The sequence below is a fragment of the Cheilinus undulatus genome, linkage group 3 (assembly GCF_018320785.1).
Source record: "Cheilinus undulatus linkage group 3, ASM1832078v1, whole genome shotgun sequence".
In the NCBI taxonomy this organism is placed as follows: Eukaryota; Metazoa; Chordata; class Actinopteri; order Labriformes; family Labridae; genus Cheilinus; species Cheilinus undulatus.
In genome coordinates, this window is record NC_054867.1 from 37276646 (window position 1) to 37287615 (window position 10970).

Below are 10970 nucleotides of genomic sequence, written 5' to 3' on the forward strand. Positions count from 1 at the left end.
CTGCAACAATTACAGATAGAGACAAATATGCACAGTTAGTTTTAATATGAGACTCAAGAAAAACAAAGAGTACATCATTTTAACCCCCCATGTTTTAGAAATTATTTTTTACCTAAACTTGAGTCAGAGGACCTGTTTGGTAATAAAACAGTACCCAAGGGCAATAAAAGGTTCAGCCCTTTTCTCCAGGACATTCAGCAGGACAGATGCTCACTCACTAACATGGTTGCCTGGATCCCACTGAGGAGCACTGCTGCTGTAAATCACAATGCCTCCGTTGCTGTGCAACTCAAAAAGGACAAAACATCAGGTTTACATCAACATATACAATAACGTCAAGGATAACATCTTATGGCTAGTGATAAAAACTTCCTGGACCTACAACTTATTTTCCATGAGGTGACAGGACTCTTAATGGGACGTAATCAAGAAAGCATGCATTTGACATGCAACAGCTCCCTCTGCTGTCTGCATATGATATGATCTAAATAATAAAACCACCAGCTCAGATAAAGAAAATAAATGCAGTTTTAGGTAACTGAGAGCAGGAGAGTTCTAATGTTTGGTAAGGCTTAATCCATAATATGAAATATAAAAACAAATATATTCGAATTAACTACCAAAAATAAGCTAACATTAGCATAATATCAGCATTTTTGTGAACTAACAGAAACCAAACCATTTAAAGCAGAATTTTAGACCTTTATGATGGGAGGACTGGTAATCAAATGTGGTACCAAGCAGAGAGAAGAAGAAACAGGAAGAGAAAAAAATCTCCTTGCTGTCTCCTCAGACGGATGTAATTATCTGTTATTAGATCTCACAATAACTCAAACCCATTAAAGAAAGCTGATTAGAAGGATCAGACTGAGTGGCAGGCTGACAGAGGACATTGTCATTTAGTTAATTAAATATGCAAGAAATCCTGAGTCCTGATTATAACTTTAATGACTGTCTAAAAGCTTATTTTTTCATGGAGTTCTTTCATTAAATTGTTTATTTTCCTTTATTTATAGCTGAGACTACATTTGCAGAGTCTGGTGGGAGTGGGTGATGTTTTTAGGGAAGTCATCTTTGCTTTACAATCTGTAACAATGATGTTGTTTTTGGAACTATAAAAGGCTGAAAGCCAGTCAGAACTTAATGAAAACAGACGTAAGACATTTCCTCCTTTTGGCTTTGTTTTATGTTCTGTTTCAAGGGTCCAGCTTATGAAAAATCAGTTAGAGCGACTGTGACTCAGTCAGTAGAGCCAGTTCTCTCATAATCACAGGGTCCAGGGTTTGATCCCCAGCTCCTTAAGTAACATGTCTCCTTGAGCAAAACACTTAATCCTAGTTTGCATCAGTGGCACGTAAATGTGGATGGATGCAAATGAATGGATTTAGCAAATACTGATGGTTCAGTTCTCCATGATAAACTCTGTCATCAGTGTGTAAATGTAGAGTGAATGGGTGTGAATGCAGTGTAAAAGTGATTTGAGTAGTCAGATGACTAGAAAAGTGTTATTTAAGTTCAAGTCCATTTACCAAGTCCATTTAATTTTCCACCCAGTAGTGTAACTGCAAACACTTTTGTAAATCAATTTTAATTTTCTTTTAATTTGTAAGACAGAAAAACAAATTGGCAGCAGCAGTAGCATCAGAGTTGAAAGAAATCACGGTGCGGAAAGTCTAAACAGAGAAAATGAATTATTTTTGTTTCCAGTTGTTAAAATGCTCGGTATTAAAGGTCACATATTATGCGAAATATACTTTGCAAAAACTCAAACTCCATAGAGAACTGCATAACCCAAACCATGGTGACTGTAGACATGTCAATACACGAAAGAAAAGAATTCAATGCTGTTCTTTGTTCTTCTTTTAATGAAGTAATGTTGTCGATAAAAAGTTTCGATAAAAATTAAGCTTTAGCAGCATCCACGCTAATGTCTTCTGCCATGATTGCACCAGCTTCTTCTCACTCCTTGCTTATGTCACGACTCAGCCGCACCCATAACTACTGCCCCTCGACGCTGATTGGTCCTAACCGGGCCCAAACTGCTTAGATAGGAGCTCTGCAAGATGGATTTGCCAGTGAGAAACACGGAAACGTGCGAATCCATCTGCTTTGCAAGGTTACTTTTTCAGGCTTTTCTAGCTAAAATATATGCCCTTGGCCAGGCCACAATCTCCTTTAAGAGTCAAGAAACACCCCCCCCAGTTTTTTTGAATCTGCTTTTTCAAAAGGGGCATTTTGTCTGGTTTACTGGAAGAACAGGTGCCGAAATGTGTGCATCAAGACACAAGTTTGTCAAATTGCATGGTATTTGGGAGGGTCTGAGATTTTGTCTGTCTAAGTAACAGTAACCGAGAAGAGAAGGATTTACAAAATGTCACTTCCTTGTGAAGTCAGGGCTTGACAGAGTCATTTGTAACACAATCCTCAAATAACCATGTTTATGAATGATTTTCTTCCACCAGAGATGCACACAAGTCATTTTTTGCAAGTCCAAGTCAAGTCTCAAGTCTTTGGTCATGAGTCCAAGTCAAGTCTCAAGTCTTTGGTCACGAGTCCAAGTCAAGTCTCAAGTCTTTGGTCGCGAGTCCAAGTCAAGTCTCAAGTCTTTGGTCACGAGTCCAAGTCAAGTCTCAAGTCTCAAGTCTTTGGTCACGAGTCCAAGTCAAGTCTTAAATCTCCGATGGTTGTAATGAGCATTCTACGATCTGCCTCTGATGTCCAGTCTGCTTAGACCACTGCATTGTTCTATCTAAGGAATTTAAATCCTGTACTGTATCATCACCATCAGTAGGGTGGGGTATTGTCTGTGGCCGGCTCGCCATGGTGTGCGCATGTGTACATATGAACAGGGCTTGACATCAACTTTTTTCACACAAGCCACTGTGACTAATGGCTACTAGCCACTCAGTGTTTCCACTAGCCACAGTTCTGTTGTTGGGAATGTATGTGCTATATATCATACCTCTGCTATACAATGAAACACTTGCTCTCTCTTTTTTTCCTCATCAACATGATCAACATCAGCTCTTCTCTTGATAAAGCTCTCTGTGAACATATGAAACACTACAGAGACATGAGTCAGACTTCACTGACAGAGACACACACTGAGACATTGGAGATTATATGTTCTTGTTATTTGTCATATATATTTCTATAATGATAGTAATTTTATACCAACACAAAAACACTAACTGTTAATGAACTGTTTATTCTGAAATAAAATAAAAACTCAATGATCATTTCTAGTTCTCACTCAGACAGATCTTCAACAGAGACTGTTGAGTATTTTTCCCTCCATTCTCCTTAAAAAAAACTTCTGTCATCATTTATGGTGTAAATTTCTTTATATGGGTAAAATCAAGCAAAATTTTACTTTATTCAGCTGAAATCTCCTGGACTCAGTCACTAATTTATCTGTTACAGCCTCTTATCCATTGGTCTCTGTTTCTCGCTGCCTCCATGAACCGTATTTAAAGTTTTAATGTTTCTATCATCTTTTATGTCCGTTCATTATCAACAAGTGACAATGCAAAGATTCTAACATTAATTTGTTCCCCATAAACATATGATATTAAGGGGATATTAACCAAATAATCTTTTAACATTGCGCACACCCATGGCTCACACAGACGACACAGAGACACACACGGCTGGAGCGCACACACAAACAGCACCGATGCGGAGCTTTAATTCAGAAAAAAAGTTTAAGTATTCTGAAACTTTTGCCCTCAACAGACTGAAGCCTGAAGTCTGCAGTACCAACAATTTAGCATTCGTGTCAGAGTAGGTGTGTGTGTGTAGGCGTTGAGTTTGTGTGTCATTGTTGCCGCATAAAAGAAGATGAGGAAGAGTGGAGAGCAGCTGCTACTGCTGTGTAAAAGGCGCATGAACCGTCAAACGGAAGAGGAGAAAAGGGGAAAAGAGTGACAGGGGGACAAGAGATCATGTCGGAAAAATTAAAAACCGAAGATTGTGCACGAGTCCCAAATCACAAGTCCGAGTCGAAGTCTCAAGGGTTTTTCACACAAGTCCAAGTCAAGTCTCAAGTCACTGATGTGTGCAACTTAAGTGCGACTCGAGTCCAAGTTGCATCTCTGTCTTCCAGTAATGTATGAGGTGTTGTTACCTTGGTAGTGCTGCAGCATCTTGTGTGACCTGATGTCCCACACCTTCACAGAGTTATCAGTACTGGACGCAGCAATGCATGTCCCACTGGGATGGAAGTCCACGTGGTTTGCATAACTTAAAAAAGAAAACATGACTTTAAAAGAAGTATAGGTCTTTGGTTAAGGTAATAAATGGTTTTAAATGTAGGGTTCCAGCAGACAATTTGAACTGCAGTGACAAAGACCCTTTACTCAATAACGTTTTTGAGAAACTGCAGCCAGATAAAGTTAGACTTTAAACCAGTTTTTACTTTGTTCAATAAAAAAAAAATCACAACACTACTTGTCAAACTTGACTTGTCACTTTTTTACTAAATAAAAATCTAATAAATTCAATTGTATTTCGTTGGAAGACTATATTAAATATTTACAAATGCAACCAAAAAAACAGCCAAGAAAGATATATCTTGTTTTCCAAAGACTACATACAACAACCACTCATCTCTTATTTCACCCTGTGTTACGCTCACCCAGCATGCTCATAGAAGGAATGGATACACTCTCTGCTATTCTTATCCCACAGCTTTATGGTCTTATCATCACTGGAGGACACAATCAAACGATCATCAGGAGAAAACCTGCAAGAAACGTGAGAACAGTATTCAGAAATGTATAGAATACCTGTAAATGTTTATTTTAAAAAATGATTAATGGGGTCAGCGATATCTCATTGTGAAAACTTAAAAGCATGTTTGTGTCTATGAATCATACTTGGCACAGCGGACCCAGTTAATGTGCTGGTTGAGAGAGAAGAGAAATTTCTGTCTGTGGACGGTCCACACTTTGATGGTCTTGTCATCAGACGCTGTGACCAGAGTCTGCCCATCACCAGAAAAGTTAACGCTGCGCACAGTGGCAGTGTGAGCCCTGAAAGCGGTTGACTCAGCCTTCCTGTACACAAACACAAAGACAACAATAAAGTTAGAAAACAAAATATCGAAAACCAGTGGGTGTTGTGCAATGTGTGAAGCAGGAGATTTGAAACAACCGTCTACTTTGTTGTTTTTATGAGTCATCATCATCGGCTCTTTGTTAGAGCTGTCTAGTAGAGAACAATAATGGTTTAAAAAATAGAGCTCCAGTGCAAAACAAAAGCAGAACAGTTCAAAACTCACATGCTGGGAACCCAAAGACGTACAGTCTTATCTCTTGAGGCAGAAGCCACTAGATGGCCTGAGGGAGAAAACTGAACTGACGTGACAGCTTCCTTGTGTCCATCAAAACGATATGCTCGCATCTGAGGCTTCATGTTCCAGATCATCACACAAGAGTCCATGGAGCCTGTGGCTGGATGTGGAGGAAGAAAATGAGAGGAAACAACAACAAAAACAGTGTATGACTGCTTGAAATAATAAAAACATAGATGGAAAAAGGCAGGATAAACACAACAACACAGGGAGACATAACGTATCACTTACCAATCTGTTTCATGTTACAGCTGAAATCCACACTTGTCACAGTCTCCCTATGACCCTTAAAATGTCTCTCTAAAGTTGGATCAGACTGTATGGGAGAGGAGGAAAACGTACAGATTAAAGCAGACACAGCCTGTAAATATATGTTTACTGTTTTACGTATTCAATGAAAAAAACATATTTTTTTAAACATTTTTCACACCAATAAAAAGCATACTTAAAATTTTAAATCTAAGGAAAATCCTCCTTGGTTGTTTTTATTAGTAAATAATTAAACTCTCAATAACAGCTAATCTGCTTTATCTGAACATTTGGCTTTGTGGTGTTATTGACAGTGGCCAGAGAACTTGTGTCAAACACCCAAATAATCACCATATTTGTTAAAAACCATAAAAATGTCTGCAATGAGAAAGTAGTATCTCCAGCCTAGAGTAATCTGCTACTACTCCAGATGAAGTAGTAGCGATGAATTGCTAATATTATCACAAAAACAGTCAAAGGCTAGTGTTGGGTCTTAATGTTAGGGCTAATTAAATTTTTTTTTTTTTTTTTCCCTATATCCGATATGCCGACATTTACAAATTCTTTTCAGCCCGATATCAGTCATGATATACAAATGTAGAAAATTTCAGTCCCTAAAATAAATGTTAAAGTTTAAGAATGAAGAAAGACACAAACTCCAGTCCCTAGAACACACTTTAAAATTTAAGGAACAAGAATGAACAAGGAAAAAGGCTTTGGCGGTTCGGGTCTTTTGGTTCTGTCTAAACTCCATTAACGTATTCATACATATGGTTAATATTTACTGTCAGTGTGGGGTGATATTTTCCACCAATATATACCATCAGAAATTTTCATATGTGTCAATACCGACAACAACTTTGAAAAACAAATCTGCCGTGTCACCCCAACTGATACATTTCATTAAGGAATAAAAAGTTTCCCAAAAATAAATGATCCATTCAGCAGAAGTTCATGGTTTTTGCCCTATAGTACTGTTCTAAAAATAATACCATTTCTGCCAGAAGGAGAAAGAGAAGAATCTTAAATCTTAAAACATTTATTTTCTTTTTTTTTCTCCACAGAATATAGCCCACAGTGATTATGATCAAAGTTAAATGCTTGTTTGAGGAGTTCAGCTGAAGGGTATTCCATTAAATAATTTAAATTGAAGGTCATTAGCCTCTAGAGGGAGAGAATGCCCCCCAATAATGTACTGATTATTTAAAGTATATCGACTGAAAGTATGAGTGGCTGCAATCGTGTTAAACTGTAGAGGATATATTTTTATACATCTGTATGTATCTTTTAAATGTGGAAATAGAGAGTACAAGACTAAAGTTACTACCCTACTACTCAAGTTAAAGTACAGTTTCTTTGGTTAAAATTTACTTAAGTAAAAATGAAAGAGCTGGTCCATAAATTTACCCAAGTAAAAGAGTATTTCATTTAAAGATTACTAAAAGAACTGAGAGGAGTTGTACTTTAAATTATGATCTTTCCTTATTTGCAAAAACAACAAGAGGAAGAATCTCCCAGGCTGTTCAGGAAGAGTCTCACCATTATAATAAAGTGAAATGCAACAATTATTTTTGGGGTGTGATGTGGAATCACTCTGTCCCTATGTGCTACTGACAGTTATGTCATCTAAGCAAAACTACCTGCTTGTATCATGTCGTTGACAGAGAGCTAGAAAATTTTTGACTTTTAGTTTTTTTTTTTTTGTACTCAGTACTCGATGCTTTTAAAACATAATGAAGTACAGCACTTCTCCAAAAGGTTATTGTTATATTTAAGTAAAAGTTAAATTATTGGTTTCAAAATTTACTCGACAAAAGTAGAAGTAGACAAAAAACAACTAAATTACAGTAATTTGAATAAATGTATTTTTATATTTATGGCATCTTTTTAAATGCCACACAACGTAACGCGTCAAACGCGACAAAAACTACTCTACAAAGTATTCCCTGTGTCTTGTCCGTCAGGCAGCGTTTCCTTATTCGTGACGCGGTTTCACATTCACCTCCCTGAAAATCAGACAAATTCAATGGATGAAATTTAGAAGATAAAAACTGGTTGTCAAGGTTGAGTTTCAGATCCTTACATTCTATTCAAAAATGCAAATTCTGTGCGCTCCATGGCAGGAAGTGCTTGCCTGAGAGACCACGCTCTGGGTGAAGTGGCACTGTGAGATCTACAGAGCGAGTTGCCAAGGAGACGAAGGCGGTGGTGCTAGCAACTGCTAGCGTTTGAAGCACTGAGGAGTTGACGACAAGGCTTTCTTCTCCGCATGTTTTTGTACAAGGAAGCGAAAATAGAATGGCTGAACTTCACATTATCGGCCAAATCGTTGGAGCAACTGGTTTCCCACAAAACAGCCTATTCTGCAAATGGGAAGTTCATGCAGGGGGAGCATGGCGTCTTCTCTCTGGGCTAAAGGAGGGCCAGACCCAAGTAGATCTTCCTCAGACAGGAGACATGGCGTACTGGAGTCACCCAATAGATCTGCATTTTTCCACTAAAGGACTACAGGGCTGGCCAAAGCTTCACCTCCAGGTGTGGAACCAAGACTCTTTCGGTCGTTGCCAGATGTACGGTTACGGCTACTGCCATGTCCCGTCTAGCCCCGGACATCACCGGATAAACTGTGTGACCTGGAGGCCGCTCGGCTCCTGGCAGGAGCAGTTGTCTCAAATGTTTGTGGGCGGAGGTCCCCAGCTACGGAGCCCGGACCTTGTGTACAGCGGGGCGGACAGATACAGACTGCACACCGAAGCCATGGGAACAGTGGAGCTGGAGCTGGGCATTATCATGAGACACTTTGATAAATACGGCGTCGAGAGTTAACTGGTTTTGAGGAAAAACTCTGTAAAATGTACTGAAGTACTTCTGCCATGACAACTTTTTAAATACGTTTTGTCATCTTTCAATTTTATATATTTTATGTGTTTAAATAAAATAACTTTTAACATAACGAAGTTGGTGTCTTGCTGATAAGTCCTTCTTGTCCACTGTCAGACCACTGTCAGGTAGGATTAGCTTCAGCCCCTCTCATGGATAAGCGGCTATCGAGAATGCATGGACAGCAACCGTGTAATTGACAAGTATGCATCATATTTATCTGGACAACTTTATCACCTATATGAATATTAAGTCTTTTGGAAATTACATTAGTAAACATTAAACTACACACAAATAGGATTGTTTCTTCTTTTTGGGGGTGGGGGGTATTTTTCCCCAATAATTTTCTTTTTGTGATAGAAAACTTTAATTGTAATGATGGGTACATAGTTGCAGGGGTTGAAAGCAACTAATAATATTTACTCAAATTACAGTTATTGAGTAGTTTTTGTGGGGTACTGTTACTTTTTAAAGGTACATTTTAGAATCGGTACGTTTACTTCTACTTAAGTAAATTTGGGTAGATTTCTCCATCATGCCCCCTGGCAGAGTGTTTAAATGTGTAAAGGTGTGTTTGGATGTTGCCTGTTGTGTGGATTTTTTTTTTTGTGGTGAGACCCATTTGCACCATGAGTGAAGTTATCCACTGAGTTGGGGTTCCCATCTGTGACTTTAGGTGCTCCTAAAGGACGAAAAGTGCATATTCTTCATCAGTATGCATTACATTGTCATGAGGTTGACTCTCTGCTTTGTTCTTGCCAGAGGACACCCATTTTGCCACAGAATTCCAAGAGTTTATGCAGCTCTGTATTTAACATATTCAAAAGTGTACTTAAACTATATATATATAGTGTGGACCAGTATAGACACTTTAAAAGTGGTATATTCAACTATATATGAGTTTAATCAACACTGTTCATTTTGCTGTGTATTTGACTTTATTATAGAGGTGGGACTCTAACTAAATAGCCCAAGAGGAGCTCCATTCTCATATTGTTATTGCAAATAAGGAAAGATCATAATTTATAGTACTTTAAATAAACTTTAAATTAAATACTTTTATTTTTATTTGAGTAAGTTTATAGACTAGTACTTTTACCGTTACTTAAGTAAGTTAAATCTAGAATAAATTTAATTTTGCTCGAGTAAAATAGTTGTGTACTTTTTCCACTTCCGCGTAGTTGATTTCTTAAAAAAAAAAAAACAATGATTTTCGCATTGATAGACTTTCTTATATCGCTTTAATGATCGGCTTACTTCATCAATACACCTGCATCAACATACAATTTATCAAATTATCCGCTTTAAAGTTTTTATGCTAGCTGAAATTTTATTCTGCCAATCAAGGAGTGAAATGCTCTAGCTAGACCAACAAAACAAAGAAACACTTTGGGTACAACTCTCCATTCACAAACATCAGGTTAGTTTAACTATTCCAATATGGATGCTGTTTTTAATTGTAAAACATCCACAAGACAACTAGCATGAGATTCAAAAATCACATCAGCTATGTTTATAACACGTAATTAAAGACTTAATAGTATTTTTGTTTTCGTTGTGTGAAACAACTAAGACTGCAGAGTTCATCTTTACTGTACTGTATATATGAATGCGTCTTGGTGTTAAGTCTGATATATCTTGTCCAAGAGTTACATTGTCATAAATACTGAAGTACCAAGCTTTCATTGAGCTGTTCTCAAAAACAGTAAATATTAAAAGACCGAGGTGTTATGGTCGGGACACAAGCATCAGGGGGTAAAGATAATTCCTACTTTCCTTTTGAAAGGCATCTGCACAGGGTAGCTCCAATTCAGAAACCAACTTCACTTTTGAAGCACAAGAAACAACTTTCGTTCAGCTACAGGTCACACACTCACCGGGGCAGATGTCATCTTTTCTGATATGGCAGGTAGCGAAGGAGACTGTTAACCGTTACAACCGTGATTTCATAACCGTTGCCTCTGATGTGAATGAGACGTTTACAGTTCACCGGCTAATGCTAGCCTGAATTAGCTTAGCTGCTACTTGCTGACAACAACAGTGTTCAGTTTACGCGCCGCGATTGGGCGCTGAGAGTCGAGACGAGTTTCTTAAAGGGATAGGCGCACGTTAGTTTCTCAGTGTGTAAATTAGTGTTTTGATGACAAAATATAAAATTGTGCGAGAATGATGAAGTTAAAGAAAAAACAACGATGCAGAAAATATTCGAGATTATTTGTTAGTTTTATGATTCATCAACTTGTGTGTTGTAGTGACGTCGTTTCGCCGCCAAGTGTCAGCAGTGTATCATGAGAAATCTTAACCTTTATAGTTTATACAGTGAGTGTATCAGGGACATGAAAACTAACAATTTCATTTAAAAATCGACATTTCTCCTCCAAAAATGTGCAGGGCGTTAAGCGTTCCCGTTTTGCTTGAAATTACACCTGTAAATCGTGCATTGAACTTTGACAGAGGTCATTTACCATGAGAACAAACACAGAAGAAG

The 10970-nt window shown here is 37.9% G+C and overlaps 2 protein-coding genes across 4 annotated transcripts in view; one reads left to right on the plus strand and one right to left on the minus strand.

The window, feature by feature from the left end:
• The window catches only part of poc1a (POC1 centriolar protein A), a 71583-nt gene extending 61073 nt beyond the window's left edge, over nucleotides 1-10510 (minus strand). For all 3 annotated transcript variants that reach the window (XM_041816952.1, XM_041816934.1, XM_041816942.1), the window contains exons 1-6: nucleotides 10360-10510; nucleotides 5585-5669; nucleotides 5282-5453; nucleotides 4878-5057; nucleotides 4637-4744; nucleotides 4127-4242 (exon numbers count right to left, since the gene is read on the minus strand). In XM_041816952.1, coding sequence (XP_041672886.1) covers nucleotides 4127-4242; nucleotides 4637-4744; nucleotides 4878-5057; nucleotides 5282-5453; nucleotides 5585-5669; nucleotides 10360-10374 — 676 coding nt within the window. In that variant the 5' untranslated portion in view covers nucleotides 10375-10510. The remainder of the gene's footprint in view (nucleotides 1-4126; nucleotides 4243-4636; nucleotides 4745-4877; nucleotides 5058-5281; nucleotides 5454-5584; nucleotides 5670-10359) is intronic.
• Nucleotides 7764-8522, plus strand: b9d2 (B9 domain containing 2). Its single transcript, XM_041816964.1, has one exon. The coding sequence runs from the start codon at nucleotides 7901-7903 to the stop codon at nucleotides 8426-8428; it is 528 nt and encodes a 175-aa protein (XP_041672898.1). The 5' UTR covers nucleotides 7764-7900; the 3' UTR covers nucleotides 8429-8522.
• Nucleotides 10511-10970: the final 460 nt, after the last annotated feature.

Coding starts and splice junctions, on each gene's coding strand:
- b9d2 (XM_041816964.1), top strand. CDS start 7,901: ATGGCTGAACTTCACATTATCGGCCAAATCGTTGGAGCAACTGGTTTC.